Source organism: Pteropus alecto, unplaced genomic scaffold (assembly GCF_000325575.1).
Source record: "Pteropus alecto unplaced genomic scaffold, ASM32557v1 scaffold98, whole genome shotgun sequence".
In the NCBI taxonomy this organism is placed as follows: domain Eukaryota; kingdom Metazoa; phylum Chordata; class Mammalia; order Chiroptera; family Pteropodidae; genus Pteropus; species Pteropus alecto.
Window position 1 is genome coordinate 9,716,762 of NW_006443570.1, and position 20,396 is coordinate 9,737,157.

Consider the following 20,396-nt stretch of genomic DNA (forward strand, 5'->3'; position numbering starts at 1 on the left):
GTAGGGAAACTGTGCTTTTGGAAGTCTCCTAGAAGAGGAGCAGGGGTCTCTCTCGAAGAGTCTAGGAGTAACCCCCTAAACAAGGAGTGAGGAGACTTGAGTTCTGGATTCGATATTAGTAAGTCAACTCATTTCTCCTTTCTGGGCCTCAGTTTTATCACTTGCAAAATAAGAGGAATTTGACTATATTGCTGAAGAATGCTTGCAGTTCTGGCATCCTGTGCATTTATGAGTGTATGGAGATGGAGAAAGAGACAGCAGGTATTTTGAGGTGTTTCCTGACTTGATGGTTTTGGTAAAGCACAGACATTTGCATATATTTTTGCTTACTTAAAACAAACCAAAACAAAAAGCCTCTTAAAAGTTTACCTTTAATCCTGAATTTATTCATCCTTCCATACTATTAACCTAATCAGGTCCCTAATCCCTACAAGAATCTTTTTTAAATTTATTTATTTAAATTAGTTTCAAGTATACAGTACATTGCTTAGACATCTATATAGTTCATAAAACGATCCCCCAATGGCTCCCTCCCTCCCCTAGCCCTCCACCTAGCCGTCATTTTAATGCTAACTGCATTCCCTCTGCCATGGTCCCCACCCCTGTGCCCAGCTATCAACTACTAATTTGTACTTCTTTAACCCTTCACCCCAGCCCTACAAGAATCTTTGTAGGTTACAGAGTTCCCCCTAGAAATGACACTGAATTCTAACTAAGATCTTCTGAGTTTTCCTTTCATTGTTTTCTGGTATTCCCTGCTACATAGAATTGGGGACTTTAAGAGGTGTCCAAGCCTTTAACAGTAATGGGTATCTACCTACAAAGCTATCAGTTACATCAACCCCAGAAATATGCATAACAGGAACCTATGTAAGCTGTGTTTGGCCAGGCCATCCCAGCCAAGGCATAAAAATAGGGTCATAATAACAAACAAAAAAATATTTCTGTGGCTCTACTCCCTACCTGCAATTAGAGGAACTTCAGTCCTTGACACACATAATAATAATTTGACTTCCCACAATAATAATAATTATTGTGTTGCTATGATAATTCTAAAAAGTAACTCTTACCCCTTCTGTGCTATACTCCATTACCTACGCGGTTTACTGCCTTGTGTCCTCAGTGGCCTCAGGTATTTTAGCAAATAGCAAATCACTCTTGACTGCAGAATCTTCTCCTTCAACTCAAGAAAAAAGGTCTTGGACCTGGGCCATGATTTACTGTGCTGAATGCAAAGTACCCCTTCATCTCATCACTGACCAGCTTGAGTTGGACCAATCTGCTGTACCTCCAACTGCTCCTCCATTAGAATAAAGTTCTTTCCCAGGAGGCTCAGATCCCTTATTGGAGTCTCCCATTAGCCCACCATACAGACCAGACATGCTTGGATCGCAGACTGAACTACTTTAGGATTTCAAATGGGGCTCTTGATTGTATGTTTATTTGTGGCTTCCTAGGATACTTTCATCTGCTATCAGTAACACGAGAAGGATCAGGCTGCCAGTGCAGTTAGATGCTGAGGGGCCAGAGGGAAGCCACGATGGTCAGTGTTCCCTACTTACCTACTCACATTGCAAGAGCTCTTGGATTTCCTTGGCCCCCAATGTATTGGCCCCACTACTTTTCATAATACATCTGCCCCCTTCTGAGGTAATTTCCCTCCTTGTCTAGCTTAGATTCCTTGGCCCATCATAATCATTCCCTTGAAAATATTCTAAATTTCTGGCTACTGTCTCCCTCCATATTATTTATTTGGAAAAATCCCAAGCCTGGATGAATCCAACAAGTCTATACTGGAGTAGTTGCACATTGCTATAGAAAAATCACAAGAAAGGGGGATTTGACTGGTTTTATGTTAAATTCATTACTACAATTCCCACATGGAATGTTACCTAGTGATCACATTCCATTTCTCTACTAAATGCATTTTCCCAAACTATAAGGCAACTATTTAAACCCTTCTTCATTCTCTCACATCCTTTCCCTTTCCCCATACTTTCCCCATCCCCACCTCAGGTGATGACTTCACTGTATAATTCACTAAGAAAACAAGCGAATTATATCACCAAATTTAAAAGCCTCATTACATTGACTTTCTCTTTCTTCCCTCTTATCCCAACAGTTAAATCTCACTTCTCCTACCAAAGGCTTCTCCCACCACAGGTGCTCCGGATCCCAGTTCTTCCCTCCCATCTTATTTAAACAGGTGTCTCCAGTTTAACCTCCCCTCAAATTCCTCTTACTCCCACATGCCCTTTCAGCTACCAAACTCTCTCTTTTCTCTTTCTTTCGCCCAAACTTCTTGAAACAGCTGCCTACATTCTCCTCCATTTACTTCCTCACTTTCCATTTAGTTCTCAGCCTTCTTCCTGACTTTTGCTACCATCATGCCTACTAAACTGCCCTCTCAGGCCACCAGCAATTAGAGGTAGATGATGTTCATAAAGCTTGGGCTTTAGGGCCCCTCACTTGCATGAGCCCCTGTGAGTGGGAGTCATAGATTATTTTAGGTAGAGAGGGGAAGTTGGGTTGCAATCTGGGAGCATTTCTAGTAAACTGCCTAAGGAAATCTCAGGGGGCAAAGTGACCAGGAGTTCCAAATACTCCAGTATTTGGAAAGACTTCCTTTGTCATTCTAAATAAATATTCAGTTTTACACATAATTTTTATATTTGTAATTTTGCATTCTTTGTCTTAAAACAAAATTACATGGCACAGGCCCCTACAAAACCTAGATCCATCCCTGCCAATGACTTCAGTTTCACTAAATCTAGTGGACATTTTTAAATCCTCTTCACAATTGACATCCCAGCAGCATTTGATACACCTGGTCCCACTCTCCTTTTTCAAACTGCCACATTCCTTGGCTTCCATGACTCCATAATTTCCAGATTTTTCCCAAATTTCTGGCCTGTCTTTCCAAGTCTCCTTTGCTAGCTCACATACTTTTTTCTCTACTTCGAATACTGCTCTTCTACCTCTTTGCCTTGCTAATTCCTACATATCCTTCAGATCACAGCTTAATTGTTATACTTTCTCAGGGATCCTTTCTCTGATCTCCTGATTAAGTGAATCACTCTCATAGTACCTTGAATTCTTCATTCAGAATGGTGATCATAATCCCATTAGTTAATTATTTGTATCCTTATCTGGTTAGTGACCCACTTGGACCATGAGTCCCTGAGTTCAAGGAATGTACCTATCTTGGTTACCACTACATCCTCCATGTGTGGCATGTGGCAGATCCTCAGTTAAATACTGGTTGGATAAATAAATGTACTTGTCAATCCAACCCCTGTACTCCAAAAATCACACTTAAGAGAACCTTATCTAGCCAAAGAGAAAAGGGTCACAGAAATGTACCTCATTACTATAGTTGCCACCTGGATAGCTCTCCAACCCTGCATGGTGATTAGCACCTTAGTACTCAATAAATAGTTACCCCTTATGGTACTCATCAAAGGCCAGAGCACTGTTATGAATTCCCTTCTCTCCTTCACATTTGTTTGCCTGCCTAAATCACAGAAGTCACTTTCAGCTTTTTTTATAGGACCTATTGCCTAAACTGTTTGCCGTTCATCAAAATGAAAATGTCTGGAAATACTGAAACCACCTTTTGGGGGTGGGGGAGACAAGGCATAGAAACACTTTTCAGAAGAGGAAGAAAAATTAATTGGGGAAAACTGATGCTCACTTAATATTTTAGGTCTCTTTATTACTAATCTAACATTTTTACAACGTTCCTAGGAAAGTTAAAATGCATTCTTAAATAGCTTGATTGGCATCGGCCACAGGTAATTTCTGTTGATTCACCTCCTGTATATCTCACTTTACTCTCCTCCCCTTTCCAGCATCACTACCACTGCCTGATCGCTCCAATTAACATCAAAAGCCTCCAAAGTCACCCTCCTGCTTCCAGTCTTAACACCCTCCAATCCATTCTCCACACTTCTGCCAGAGTAGCTGACAAAAGATTCTGACCAAGTCATTCCCTTACTCATACTCTTTCAAGAGTGGCCCATTTTATCATGACACAAAAAGGCCTTCATCACCATCTTTCTCCCCCTCTTCTGTTTCCACAGCACCTTGACTTACTTCATTACAGTCCATAACAACCACTATGCATCCTGTGATTTATTTTCCATTTTCTGCTCAATAGTGAGGTCCCTTAATACATAATGATAAATAATAATCATGAAACAACACTTCATTTATTTAACAGAATAGATGCCAGGCATTGTGCCAAGTGCTTTACAAACAGTATTTCATTTCATCTTTACCATATCTTGATGGGAAAGTATTATTATTGATATTAATTTAACAGATGATAAAACTGAGGGCTAAAAAGGTCACACAAATAGGAAACTGTAACAGAGTCTGGATATGAATCCAAATCTGTATAACTCCAAACCCTGCATTCTTTCTAATACTTCACTTATTGTGTTCATTTACAAAAGCAAACAAAAATTTTAAATAGAAGAAATTATCCATATTATAGTTAAAAAAGAAAATGTTAATTCTATTCTGCATCATTTGGAACCTATTTAGAAGTGGACTTACATTTATTTGAAAGAAGGTAAAGTATGAATTAATTGATTAATATTATCTAGGCAAGAGATGAGACAAGTATCTGTCAGCATTTGGATAAAAATAAAATAAGAAAGCTTGTGTAAATGGCCAAGACCCCACATAGTTTTTCCTACTCTTAGGAAAATGACAGAGGCCCCAAGAGGCAGAAGTATACATTGCTCTTACATTAAGAGGTATCTAAATTCCTTATCCTCAAAATACAGTAATAATCTGACATTATAGATTAGATTACATTAAACTTTCCTCCTCCATAACTTTTAGAAATGAGTGTTAGTGAGTAAAAAACCAGGTAACAATTTATGATTACTATGTCTTTTTAATTTTTCCAGGTGGGGAAAAGGTTTCCCCAAATTTTTACTCTTCTTTTCCAGGCCTTCATATCTCTACTCTGGACTTCCTTTAACTTCCCATGCCGTCCCAAACTGACTAAAGATCTCTATTGTGCATCTGTCTAGGGCTTATTGACAGTCCTGTGATTTGTTCTGGTTATAACCTAGATGCATTCCTGTGAGCCATCAGGTGACTTTTACTCCTCTTTACCTTGTAGGTTCCCAGATCTCCCAACCTTGATTGCAAAGCATGACAGGTATTAACACAGTATGTTTTTCCTTTAGGCTCTAAAGAACCTCAAATTTGCCCCCTTGAAACATAATTGCAATTTATTTTCACAAGGACATTCTGCTTTTAAATTGGGTGTTTCCCAACGCTAGCTATCCAACCCAATTTGATGTCAATAAAGATTTTCAGGAAGACTTTTAAGTGCTTTCTTGTTCAGTCCATTAGTCATCATATCCAAAGGTAACAGTGAACTACTGATAACAACTCTGCTTAAATAAAATTACCACCTCATTCAATGTCTACCCACCAGCTTTGGGCCAAAGTGAGTTATATTTTCCAGCGTCCTAATGATGATATTTTAATTCGGTCGACAAAAAGTTATTGAGTTCGTACTATGTTCCAGGCACTGTACAAGGAACCCAGAGACACAGTAATGAAACAACCATGATCTCATAACATATGCATCAATATTCAGGAAGGCCAGAGTCATGCTAAGATACAAATTTGTACAGGAAGCAACAGGAGACAAAAGAGAAGATGGTAAATTCTACCTGAGAGCTGGGAGAGTCCTCCCAGAGAAGGTGAAACCTGGGCTGAGTCCTAAAAATGAGTAAGTGTAAGTCAGGGTGAGATTCCAATTAAAGTAGTAAAGAAAGCCCATACTCTACTTGTATCAAACTTGAGAGTTTACAAAATACTTTCTCATGCATCGCTTGAGTTATCCCCCCAAACACTATACGAGATAAGGATTAGAATAAGGGATATCTGAACTGTAAAGACCTTTAATTTTAGATGATGAGACTCAAGGCCAAAGAGAGTAAATACTTTTTCAGAAGTCTAAGAGTTAACAAACAGCAACCAACCCTGAAATTCAACACCATATAACTAAAGGCTTAACAGCAGTGGCGTGCTAGAGCCAACTTGTACTGACTCAAGACAGCCACCTGTTAAATATTCAGGAATTTTGAAAGCCTATTGTCAAACACTTAGTAGCTTGAAATCGCCCTATGGGGGTAGTATTTACACCACAGAAATCGGCATATACTGTAAGTCAGCCCTCCCCCCTTTTTTTTGACAGCCAGTTTACCGGCATACCACTGCTATTGGCCAGTATTACTTTGCAGCAAACTGTTTTATATAAAACTGGAGTCCTACAGAGGGCTGGATTAAAAGCCTTACTTAATTACTTCTCCATGATTTAGAAGTCAATTATTGGAAGGAAATAATCTGACTGAGTGATTAGGCCATTTTTAAAAACAGTAATCTTGCCAAATGCATTTTTATATGTCAATAATTATTTATGAAATTTCTTCTTTATGTATCTTGTCCTTGTGAATTAAAAAAAAAAAAAATTACCTGTGAGGGGACAGTCCAGTGCTTTTGAAGATGTGGATACTAAATAGCTGGCTCATTCATTTTTAGGTCATCCTTGTTACTTTTACAAATTCCAGTTCTACGTTTGCTCTCCTGTTAACAGGTTATCTCATCAGCATTTATGTAAGCTCACAAAAATAACAGCTAGAAGCCCTGAGATGAGTTGCAATTTTAAAAAACCATAGATATTCAGAGTAAAAGGGTATTTTATCCTATTCATCCAGTGTTCTAGGTGCTCTTCAAATGCTCATATTTGTGAAATTGTTTATTTTAATAACATCTACCTGGGCCCCTTTACATTTAATGTGGCATCCTTCCCTTCCTGCTTTTCTAAAAGTATTGTCTGCCTCAGTTGACAAACAATTTTAACAAAGTTTTAAATAAACAAAACTCCCTGAAATGCAGATAAGTTGAATCAGGCCAATCTCCCAATTAAAGTATCTTGAAGGGAATGTGTAGTCATTTGGGGGCCTGTACAATGTGCTACATTGTCAATTCACTTCTTCATTTTAAACAACCCCACTTCATACCAGCTTACTGTAGATCTCTTGAAAACTCCACAAGTAGCATATTTGAAATATCAGGCATTTTTCTTTAAAACATCTGGGATTCTCTTCAAGTGCTGGTAACCGAGGTTTATGTGCTGGTGTGTCTATGTGGGTAAGAGATATTTACAGATATTGAATTTGCTTAAAAAAACATAATTTTTGTGCCTCTTGCTATAATCTTTGCAGGCTTATGGTGAAGACATTTTCTTTGAGCTTCTGTTAAGTACATTTCTATCATGCCACATATTCTAGGCTTAAGTCTGCTAAAAACAAAAACTCAGAAACATCATGTAATTATTCACAGTGTCTTTTGTTGCAGTTATGTTGCTTTGTTTGCATATCATCTACGCTACCAGAAATCTCTTTGTTTCTAGAATTTACTTGGAACACACAACCTAGGAAGAGTTTACTACGAGCCCATTAAAGACCGGCATGGAAATATCCTCATAGTCACCATCAGAGAGGTAGAGATGCTCTATTCATTTTTTAATGGCAAATGGATGCAGATCTCAAAGCTGCAAAGCCAGAGGAAGTCTCTGTCAACACCTGAGGAGCCGACAGCCTTAGACATTTTACTGATTACCATCCAGGTATGTAGTCTTTTCAATTTCCTAATTATTTAAAGTTCCAAACACACTTATTGAAGCTCTAATGAAATACACCAAGAGCCATTTACATATGCAGTGATGGAGTGGAAAAGGTCCAGAGATGCGCCACTGTTTGTACTCCACACACTGGAAAGATTCAGAAGCTTGTTTTTATCACTCTCCAGATCTGGAATTCATCAAGCAATACAAATAGTGGGCACCCTGAAAACACCCCTGACCAGTGAACCAATGGGAAACATGGAGAGGAATGTTTGAGTAGCGATCTACAGATAGTATTATCAAAAAATTAAACCAAGACCTGCATAGACTGTAATAATAATACATTTCTAGACTATATATACGTATGTATTTGTATGTGTGTGTATATATATCACTTTGAACAAAAACACTTATACATATTTACTCTTGCTTGTTCCTTACAGTACTCCCTTCAGATAGACAGACATGATTAAATTCATTTTAGGAATGAAATAACTGTGGCTCAAACAGATTATGTGACATATGGCCAAACACAAAAGCAGATTTAGTGAGGCTAATGAAGCTTCGGCATCGTTCAGCTCTTCACTTACAAAGCCCTTTCCAAGGCCCTGGCAGGGGCCTTAACAATTTCACATTCATAATTTTGTATTCTTTTTTCCTTAAGGAAAGAACCCAAAATTGTATTAGTTTCAGGCCCTACCAAACTTGGATTTGCCACTGATCACATAGGTAGGAAATGGCAGAGCTGAAACTTGAACTCAGATCTTCTGATTGGAAGAAGGCTTCTTTCTGCTACATTATATTATATTCCAGGGCAGGAGTTAGGATTTTAGCAAGTGAGGGATGAGAGAGAAAATGAAAGATGTAAGACTCACCTGAGAACTGAACAGCCACCACCATTCAAAATTCAGGCATCTAGATTCATACTCTTAACCCGGATGGCAGAACCAGGATACGATCCCATGTCTGCTCCTGAGTCCAGGGCTCTCTCCGTGCCGCCACACTGCCTCACATGTTCTGATGTGAACATGGGCTTCAAGCTGTCTCTTTTTCTTGTTTTTCTTTCTTTTTTTAAATCCAGTGATAAGAATGAGTTCTATAGAACTCTCCAGTTAGGTGGCAAAGATGGCAGAAACATCTGTCTTGAGCCCTATGCAACCAATGGCACATGTCCACAAGAGAGCCCATCAGGAGTAACGGGAAAGAAAGGGCTCAACTCTACACAAACAAGCCAAATCCAAGCCTTGGCGCAGTAGCCCCCCATAAGCACCCTAAACAGCTAAGCCACTAGCCCACTGACTTATTTTCATTCTCCACTGAGAGGTCGCTAGTACAATAATCTTACCTTTCCATTAGTTGCACCAGCCCAAACCAAGACCAAGTCCAATGGAGCAAAGGTAAACTAATTGGTCAAAGCCTCTGGATTTGATTTTATGGAATGTAAGTTCATATGCAATTAATAGAGGGTGTGTGTGTGTGTGTGTGTGTGTGTGTGTGTGTGTGTGTGTGAAGGAGGTGGGGGCAGGGAGCACAGACACATTCGTGGCTCCCCTCTTCACCTTTTATAAGCAAGTGCTAAAAGAAACATTTAAAAAATCATAATAAATTGAGCTTTTACAGGGTGACTAATACACTAATCCCCTATAGGGATAAACTGGGGTCTGGGCTACCTTCTCTCCTAGAAACACAGCACAGGCCCCAGCATGATATAATACCTGGTTTCTCCTAGACTTATTACATTAAATATGTGTTACAGGTGCAGAAAAATTCCAATCTGGCGAAAGGTTGTTAGAAAAGGAGACCAAAAATAGAGGCAAGATCAGGTTTCCACACAGATCCAAGTGGAAAATTTACCCCTGCTGACTGGCACATTAATGTCATTCCTACCCACCCCCACTATCCTTTCTTTTCTCTCCTACTTTTTCGCTCTCCTCCACTTCCCATATAGGTCTTACACTGGAGAGGAAGTGGGGGATAAAACTACTAGGGCTGGTATCCAATCACTCCTAGACTTAAAATTAAGTATGTCAGGAGTTGGCCCTACTAACTTAACATGAAAGTAGAGATAGGTCTTGGTGGTTGCCCAAAGCCAGCTGGGTAATTCCCACAATTCCAGGCCACAAACCACTTTCTTTTCTCAGGGTCAATAGAATGATGACCACCAAGCCCTCTGATTAGAAGCCTGGGCTTCTTTCTGCTATATCGCATCACATTCAGAGGCACCACTTTAGGTCAGGCAGACTGGATATGATTCCTGACTACTCTTCCTAGTTACGTGACTAGGGCGAGTTACTTAATTTCTCATTTCTCTGCAAAAAATCCTACTTCATAGGATTCTAATGAAGATTAAATGAGTTAATACATGAAACACAAAGTGAGTGCTCAATAAATGTTAGTGATTCTTATTATTTTTCTGCTCAGAAAAATCCAAGCAAAAATCCTCAGAACATACACAGTCCATTTCCTCTTCATTCCTAGTCTCTCCGGGAACCACAGGTACTGGCTTAATCATCCCTTGGAGTATGTAGTCTCTTCCTCTACCTTTTCATAAGAACCAAGGAAAAGTTCTATAAAGACTATATGACCCACAATGAGGTTTTCAAAACAGATATGAGTTTTAACAAAATCTGGGCCCATGACTAATCTATTAATCCCTAGGGCCCCCAAGGAAACTTCAGGGTCTAACTCTCTCAAATTCCTGACCCTCTCAAGTCCTAGACCTTCATAACAGGACCCTCTCATATATTCGAAAGAGAGAGAAATCCTTTCCACACTTGCCTGGAAAGGAAAATAGAGTTACTATGTTAGCATGTCTCTGAGCAAACTAATTGGCAATGAGAGTATTTCCAATAGGGAGGCACCTCTCAGGTGCTAAGTTACTCGGACCATGATTTTCAGGGGTCATTTCAATAACTGAAAGCTTCACAGGTCGTTTTCTCTGAAGATTAATCTCTCACATTTGTACTATCCTTTCAAGTTTATAACACTGTCATATTAATGATATCATCTGAACCTCACACACACACACAAACAAAAACCGTGAGATTGAGCAGGTAATTTTATCATGTCCAATTCATAAATGAAGCTATGGATTTCAGGAAAAATAGCTCACCAAGGTCATATCAGCCAAAAAGCAACATAGAAAGTTCAAGGACCAAAGTTTTCTGACTCCTAGCCTGGTACTTTTCTCATTCTACCATGCTGCTTTACACACCCTCTGCCTCCTTTTCTCTGGATCTTTTTTTAAAATATGACCCTAGAGATGCTGCAGTGAAGTTTTTCTTCTATCTCCTCCCATCTCTGCTTTCCTGCTCTTCTCCTCAGGCATTTCTCGTCACCTTCAGGGACCCAGTATCTTCTTCTTACACCTGAGGTTTCCAGGACCTACGATCTTGTCTGCCTTTTTCTGTTTTTTTTTTTTTTTTTTTTTCAGCACATTATTGTTCCCTCTACCTCCAAGCAGCCTCTAACATGGGAATAAAAATCTACCAGAACCAGGAAGACTAATGGAAATGAGCCAAGTGGGCTGGATATAAGAAACAATTGATTTCATACATAAACTTGTTCACTGATGTTCACAGAAGAATTATTCACAGTGGTCAAAAAGCAGAAATACCCAAATGTCCAACAACTGATAAATGGATAAACAAAAGTAGTATATCCATATAATGGAATATTACTCAGCCATAAAAATGAAGTACCGATCCATGCTACCACAGGAATGAACCTTGAAAACATTATGTTAAGTGGAAGAAGCCAGACACAAAATGCTATATACTGTGTGATTCCATTTATATAAAATGTCCAGAATAGGCAAATCCATACAGACAGAAAGTAGATGAGTGGCTTCAGGGGCAGACAGGAGAGGGACTGAGAATGATAGCTAATGAATGCAAGGTTTTCTTTTTAGAGTGATAAAAATGGTCTGAAATTAGATAGTAGTGATAGTTGCACAAGCTTGTGACTATAATTTTAAAAAAAAAACACAGAATTTCATACATTAAAAGGGCGAATTTTATAGTATGTGAATTATATCTCAATAAAAAAAAGAGATGTAAGAGAGACTACAGTAATCGAGATCCCTTGTCTCATCTAAAGAACAACCCTATTTAGCCTCAGCTAATAGTAGTGAAAGAAAGTAGTCTCAATGCTGAAATATTTTCCAATTGTTAGAGAAAAGTTGGAAGTTCGGAGTTTTGAATAAAATCTCTTTACTTTTAAAGTTAGAAAATAATTCGGAAAATTTAAATTCTTTGTAGCCCATGTGATCTTTGGCTGGCCCACAAAGATCACCAGCCACCATTTTATGACTTCTGCTATCCCTAGACAATTCAGCTTGCATTCTCTATCTGACAAAACAAAAGCCCTGTAGTTATTGGAAAAGCAACTATTTATCATTCTTCTAACAAGCTCTTAGGATATCTGATCAATGAAGAGCGGCTAGACGTACCCTTCCTAATTACTGCACCAGCACAGCATATTTTCTCCCAGGGGCCCAGCCCCAGACCCCACTACCTTTGGGCTTTTCGCTTCATATTTAATAAACATTATTTTGGCACCAACTAGGTGCCAGGAACTCTTCTAGGTGCTATAGGAAAAACAAATGAATAAGTCAAGGTCCCTGGTCTCAAGGAGTTCAGTCAAGAGAGGGAGACAGACTTGTAAACAAATCAAGGTAATACAAGGCAGAATTAAACCTGAGCCTGATAGCAGTACAAACAGCATACTATGGAAACAGACAAAGCAGCTTTTAATTCTACCTGGAAATATCAGGGAAGGCATTATGGAAGAGGTGACATTTGGCTGAGCCATGAAGGATAAGTTAAGTTCACCAGGTGGAGTTAAAAAGAGAAAGAGATGAAGGAGGGAAAGATAGAGGGAGGAAGGGCAAGAAGGAGAAGGAGAAGGGAGGGAGGGAAGGAGGGGAAGGGAAGAGAAGGACTCAAATAGAATTAAATAGAGGGCATGTAAAAGAAATGAGGCAGAAGCTAGAAAAGTAAATCTCACCCTCCCTTGGGTCCACAACAGACCGTACATATTTTTTTTATGGCCTTTATCACACTGGGTTATAGGTTAGAAAAACTTGCTTACATGTCTCTCTCACATACTGAAATGTGAGTTCTATTAAGGGAAGGATAATGTCTTACTCATCTTGATGTCACTAAAATCCTAGCACAATGTTTGACATATATAGCCAGTGCTCAGTAAAAGTTGGCAGAATGAGTGAATTCATGAACCAACAAAAAACTCAAAAAGATTAGGACATGTATTGCGGAATGAAAAAAGGATCCATTTTGACTGGAAATAAGAGATGCAAAAGGGCTATCGTGGAAGTAGATGCTAGAAATGTGGGTTAGAAATCAAATCAGGCAATATATAAACCCACAAGCATTTGATTTGGTTTAGGAGGCCTCTCCAGTGTACCTCAGATTATGTGAAGGGGACAGCTTCTTTCTCTTCTCATGCATTTCTCAGGCTCCAAAACATTCTTACTAATGAAGGATAAAATGACTATGTAAAGACAGAAAAACACATAGTAGATGCTCAGTAATAGTCTTTTTAAAAAATTGAATGAAAGAGTAAATTACTCCATCTCAGAATGGTGCTGGTTTTTACATAACCACAGTATGTTCCCAACTCACATTCTATTTGTGGTCAGTCCTGACCCCCACATGTTTTTTCTCTTATGCTCAAACCCATCCTGTACTTGTACTTGGGTTTGGGTCTTTACAAGCACATTTTCTTATTAAATTTCAACCCTAATTATGATAGGCTTATTTTTCCAATGCATAGGGTCATGCAGAGCTTTGTTACTATTTTCCAGAAAATCAAAACCACGTCAGATTTGGGTCCCACAAATTTGATACACACATTCTTCATTTCTTTGTCTGGAATGTCAATAAATGAGCTGAAAAGACTGGCCCTCAGGACCAGTCCCTCCTGGGCCATCACTCAATATGTCTACTATTCCAACACATTTCCATCATTCACAAATCTTCAACCTAGATATACATCTTATTAAAGTAATATGGTAACGATTCTACTTTGTCCCAGATTATCTAGTGAAATAGATTACACTAGAGACTTCTCCCTGGTCTGTGGATCCTGTTCTTTTGCTGTTAGAAATTAAAATTGTACAATTTGCCCTTCACAAAATGATGTTGACTCCTATTTAATGTCTCAGGATTTCCTGAGTGACTGCAAATTGATTGTTTGATGGTTCTTTCTCATTTTTCCCAAAGATCAATAAGTTGGCGGTCTTTAATTACTAGAGTCATCTTGTGTTTCTCCCCTTCCTGTTTCAAAGATAGGCATATTTGCCCTTTTCTAGTCTTTAGGGACTTTCTAGTTCTCCATCACTACTCAAAAATAATGACCTGTGGGTTTGTGGCCACATCTGCTTATACAGAAAGTACCCCTAGGGTGCATATCATCAAATTCTGCTGATCTGAATACTTCAAAAACTACTGGATCAGGAAGACTAATGGAAATGAGCCAAGTGGTTTTCCTCCTTTCATTAACTGTTTCTCTTTGATTACTCATTCATTTCTCAAAATTTCACCTTGACTGAATTTCCTCTAGTCACTACTTACCTATGATCTGTTCTGAAGAGACGGGATAGAAGACATTAAAAAGTTAAGTCTTATCAATCTTCTGATATTAATAAGAATTTCTTCCTTCTTTATCATGAAATCAATTTTTTTCTAGTTTTTTTTCTTTTGCCAAATATATTAAAGTTATTTAGCCTTTGCTTTTCTGCAGATTGTATACCTATTATACACAGTAGTACTAAGTACTAAGACAAAAAGCAATAAAAAAAAAAAACACAGCAACACCATTAACAACATAGACTAGCTCAAGAAAAGAGCATAAAAAATGAAAAAGATAAGTATTACACCTCTGTGTGCCTACACTGTCTCTATTATAAAACTGATTTCAGTATATTGTGATCATTTGTTTACTCATCTGCTTGACCTGTTCAAAAGTAGTGATCATATCAGGTTACCTGAAACCCTAGTCCCCGATAGAGCCTGTTATTCAGTATGTTTGATGAATGATGGAACAAAGGAGACAGCACACAAAAGCATATACTAGATGTTGTAAATCATTAATTCTAGAGGAGATGACTCCTTCAGAGTATAGTGGTCAGGGAAGCCTTGACCACCATACCTCTCTGTTCCGTATAGAATTCTGTACAACTATAATGTTTGTTTTTCTCTTCCTTTTTGCCTTCCTTACATTTAGTAGTAGAGTTGATTCCTTCTTTTTTACCCCCTCTGAAAACTAGTCCAAATCTGGCCTATAAAAATCCTTCCCTTATGATCAGTTACCTGACTCATAACTCCTAACTCTGTTTTACCCCGCACTGCTCAAATGTTTAAGAAGTCTTATCTACTGATATGGGGGCAGGGAAGGGGAGTGGTCTTTATTTCCTATTATTCATTATCTGAATATCTTGCATATAGAGAAGCAAAGTCACAACTTAAATAGTTCACTAGAGAACTGACCACATATAAAACAAGACTCCATTCAAATACCCCTCTGTGTTTAACTAGGTTGGCACTTCCTGTTATACAACTTTATTCAGTCTCTGCTGCCTGTGGAATATTGTGATGTGACAATACAATGCAAAATAAATGCAAATCTATTACTAGGTAAATTTTAAAATCTTGTAAAAGACGCAGAATTTTGCAAAGCTGAAAAAGATGACGTGGAGACCTAATCAAGTTACATGCAAGGCTAGTCACATCTGAGAAGCTAGCAGTGGTAGATCAGTTAACAATCAAAGAACATAAAATGAGCCAGGATGTTATTAGAGAATGACTCAAATATCAAAATTTTTAAATACTAGGAAAAAAATATGAAACTTTTAAATACTCTTGCAAAAATTATCCTCTTCATGATCACATTGTGAAAGTCAAACAGCATTAGGAATAGCATTTCCAGTTTGATATAATGTAGTCTAAAAACTTAAGCCAAAAAAAAATCAATACTTGACTCTCTCTCTTCATTCTCAAAATTAGAGAATAACTATAACTTAAATGTTAATAACATAAATAAATCTATTGCTGTTACATTGTTTCATTCAAGACAAAGAATCAATTGAATCTCTTTTTCTACTTACTATAAAATGTTGATCCTATTTTAAATGGTGTCATTTAAAATAGACTTTTCCTGATAACAATTATCCTGAAATAATGAGGCTTCCTGAACTTTGTCAGCTTTTACACTTGCAAATTTCTGTTTTCCCCCAGCTATACAATAAGCTCTAAAAGAGCAGAAATTATAAATTCTATTTTTCTTTAGTACCTGCCTCAACCAGCAGCAGCCCATTCCCAATTACACCCCACACATCTACCACAGTTCAGAAATCTGAAGGAAATCAGCATGCAGAATATATTAGTGACTGATCACCTGACTTGGAGGATTATTTCTCCTAAAGGGAAGGCTGACTGTCCCGAACCTCCCGGTGGTACCCGAGGATCCTCACCTAGTTACTTAGCTATAGCTCCTTTAATTATCACCTAAGAAACAAAAAAAGTTTGATATTGCTTTTTAAAGAGTTGTTTTGTTTTGGTTTTTGTTTTTTTCACCCTACAGGATATTCTCTCATATCACAAAAGGAGCCATCAGCGGCTATCTCCTGGATTATATCTGGGCTACCTAAAGCTGTGTAGTTCTGTGGATCAGATCAAAGTTCTTGTTACCCAAAAGTCGCCCAACATTCTCTGCCATGTGAAGATCCGTGAAAACAATAACATTTCCAAGTAAGTTGTGAGGAGTTTGGATTTTCTTGTGATGAAACAATGGCTCGAGTGATGGGCTTGATGTGTTAGAAGGAAAATGAAGTGTTACTTCTCTGGTGTTTCTCTGCTGAGATGTCCTCAGGGGCCAGCACAATGGGGCAGAGGCAGATCTGCATTTTAACATTAGGAGAGGGAGGGCTTATGGTGCTGGTGAAAGGACTGAGCCCATTTAAGGGGGCACCATCCTTTCATTTTCCCCTCTGTATTATTTATGGTGCAACCACTGATGCCCAACTGGTTGATAAATAGATACCCTTTTCTTTTAACACTGCTATTTCCAATATCTTTTCTTCACAACCTAATAAGTCATTATTATTATTTTTTTAATATCACTGTTGAAATAGATTCTGGTAGAGCAATTGATTTCCTCTGAATCTTAAAGGGCCCTCCCTACCCTCATTCTCCCCACTCTTAACCCCCTGGCCTGAGGACTTTGTATGTCTTTTATACTCTTTATGATTCTCTAGGGAAGAAAAGAAGTAACAAGGCCTGAGCTTCTGGAAACTGCTCTATGGTTTGGCATTATGGTGAATTACCCTGTTAGCTTTGGGAAAGTTGCCCACTCTTGCTAATCTGGCTCAGCTTTACAACTAGTCCTCTAGCAGGCCTCTGAAAGTCTACTATAATAGACTGAATTGTGCTCAACATGAAAAAAATTTTTTTAAGAAAAGAGTAGATAAGAAAAAGAACTCTCCAGAGTTTGTCAGGCTTCAGAGTACAAATGAGATCCCCCAATTTTACTTATACCTATGTATTTGCTTAACCAAGGGAGACTCTAATTTGGTCATTTAAAATTTTGTCCCTAAAGTGGCAAGTTTATTAACTATAATGTCTCACGATGTTTTTTAAATACTTAGTTGAGGACAATAAAGGAGATGATAATGACAATGATCCATTCAAAGAACTCACTAGCTGCCATATTCTCTCCTTTCACTTATCAACTACACCTAGGCTTTAAGTCTGCCATCTGGTGGTCACTTCTACAATCAACATTAGTTATCTCAGTCCTTCCCAAGAGGTTAAACAGCTCTTTTGTGGGTTGACTCAGCAATGGTTACTTTCATCCATTTTCTAGATTTGTGTCTTAAAGGTTTAGACTCTATCTTCTAGTGATTATACCAACTAATTTCCCTTTGCCAAAGATCCAAGTTTCATTTTTAAAAGAGATTCCAGTAGCCTCCACTCTTCCAGTTCCATCTTCCTCATCCTTAGAGATCAAACTCATTAGTTAGTGGTATATATTTTATGATATTCCTATCAGTAATTTATTTTCTAATTTGATTACAGATATTAACTTAGCAATGTGTTCCTTCAGGTTTTGTGTATAGTTGTGCTAGTCAAAACTCCCGCATTTAGTTCGATATCAGTGACGGGAGAAAAGGAACAGTTCCCAAGCAGGTTCTAAAAGTTTTCAATTATTTACAAAGCCAACAGTATGCCCAGATTGAAGTACGATTTAATTTGGGGGTTTTTTCTCCCTTATTGGGACACAGGGTAGATTTTCCATCGTCTTTTCCAGTGTGGAAACTGAAATGAAACAGATATCTTGAAAACAGAAACTTTTCTAAGAGCGTAGTCAGTTAAAAGAGAGTGTTTTCTGATGAACAGTTCGTGTCACAATCAGTTTCATTTTCTGACCCACAGATTGGAGCCCAGGCTGGTGTAATCCATTGGGAAAAGCCCTCAGAGGGTTTTCATGAGAGTGGGAACATACGTTTCCATCCCCAGGGAGGAGGGCTTTCCTTTCTCTCTAGCCTGCTCCTGAGAGCATATTGCTGTTCCCTGAAGAGTTCGGAGGAGAAACCAGGCCAACTAAACGTGTTTAGAGACTTGTAGTAAAATACCTGTGGAAACAATGTTACCCAAGAGGCATTTTACCTTTTGAAGAGCAGCCTTTGGGGGACAAACCAGATGTGCTTTCCTCCCACCACCATTCTTTCCCTTCCCTTCTGCATGACATTTGGAGAAGTTCATTAGGAAGGATTATAGAGCATGCAGAATAAAGACACATATGACTGGTTTGGAAGGATGGAAGTAGTGATGTGTGTCCCCTGGTTCCTTTTATTGAAATTGCCTGTTGTTCCTGTTTATGATTCTCCTCAAGCTTTTGGAAAGGAAAGAAACCAAAATAGTCCCCAAGATTACAACAGGCCAGAGTTGAAATGTGCCATGTGGTTTGTTGCCTGAGTTGGACCAGACTGCTGTGGTTACCCGACTGCTGAATTAACCAGCAGATGCCCCTGTGGCAAAATGTAGGGTCTTAGAACTTACAGAGGATCTTCAGGGAAATAAAAATGAAAACAATCAGGAAATTATTACAAAATATGTAAAAGCTCCAATCTCAAAAACTGACTGATACGAATTAGACCTGCTGTTCTGATATATATGTGGTTTGATAGGTGAACTAAGCTTAAATTAGAAAAAGCTAATTTTAAACTCCATTTGGGTGGCTAAAAGTCCAAATATCATGAGTTGCATCAAGTTTTAACCACCAAAAATTGGTTATCCAGGTTCTGGACATATACGCTAAAAATGTTCTGAGCTGTGTTCTGAACTTTTGTTATATTTCTAATTTTAACTTGACTCAACATACAGAGAGGAGTGGGAATGGATCCAAAAGCTTTCTGGCTCTGAATCTATGGAAAGTGTGGATCATACTTCTGACTGCCCCATGCAATTGTTCTTCTACGAGCTCCAGATGGCAGTGAAAGCTCTCCTTAAGCAGATCAATATACCTCTACAACAGGTACTAGTCCTTACCATATTTATCTTCATTTATCTTCCATTGTGGCATAAAACTGCACTGTGGCGTAAAATTCAAGAGGTAAATATATATGTTAATTTTCATTGATTTAAATGCCACTTTGCATGTATAAGCGTATTTTGAATTTGATGCCTATAAGTAGACACAGACTGCATTTCTGCCCTTTTTCTCCAGCTCCTCTGTGTTGACCTTGCCCAAGGTTCCTAGACCCCAACTTACTATGGTCTGGTCAAGCAAGAAAAAAATCACTGGCTAGCCCACCTTGAAAGACACCAAGTCTTAGCTTCAGGATAGCACAAAGCAAGGAAAATAAACAAATAAGTGTATAGTTAGATATACAAATGATATATCTAAGAGCAGAAGACTAGTGGTAGTATAATCTACAGCAGTGGCCAAGGTTATGCCATGCTATGTTTCCACAGCATGGAAAAATTATTATCTTATCTAGATTGAAATGTGAAACTTTAACATCCACTAACGAGAAATTTTAAGAAAAACTGTTAGTATAGAAGAAAACAGTAAACATTTATTAGGCTCAGTCCAGTAGGTTAACATGATGTAGCATTAGCTTGAATTCTTTATTCTTTTTTTTTGCCTTTATTCACCTTCCCCTCCCACCCAAAACATACTCATGTGCACGCTGTCTCTATGTACACACACAAAATGAACCAAGTTTAGCCTGTAAACTTGGAAGACCATTACACGAATAACTATCTCTTTTTAAATAAGAGACAACCATGTATTGGCCTCTGACTCATGGAGGCAGAGGGACAGATTAGAGATTCCAAGAGTGTTCTTCCATTGGCGTATTGTTCTGATTCTAAGTTAACACTGCAAAGCTAGTCCAAAACAGCCAACACTGACAAAGAATAAATTGCACAAGATGCCATAAAGACACTAGGGGAACAACTGGATTATTCCAGGGGTGGCCATGTACTCAGGAGGAAAAAAAAAACAGGTCTGCTTGTGACAGTAGATACTATTAAAGGGTTTCTTGGGCTTAACAGGTTTGAAGCAGCTCATATTTCATTGGTGACTCTTGGGCTACATATACATGTTGGGAGAAGGCTGCCTAACTGCCTAAGAGTGCATACAACTTTTTTTTTTTTTTTTTTGGATCTTTGTAAAATTTTTTCAGTCCTTGGCCAAAAACCACCTTTTTCCCCCT

At 38.4% G+C, this 20,396-nt stretch overlaps 1 protein-coding gene across 1 annotated transcript in view; it reads left to right on the top strand.

The window, feature by feature from the left end:
• ANKFN1 (ankyrin repeat and fibronectin type III domain containing 1) overlaps positions 1–20,396 on the top strand; it is a 330,895-nt gene that overhangs the window by 309,895 nt on the left and 604 nt on the right. The window contains exons 14-16 of the mRNA XM_015599115.1: positions 7,445–7,660; positions 16,259–16,425; positions 19,060–19,210. Coding sequence (XP_015454601.1) covers positions 7,445–7,660; positions 16,259–16,425; positions 19,060–19,210 — 534 coding nt within the window. The remainder of the gene's footprint in view (positions 1–7,444; positions 7,661–16,258; positions 16,426–19,059; positions 19,211–20,396) is intronic.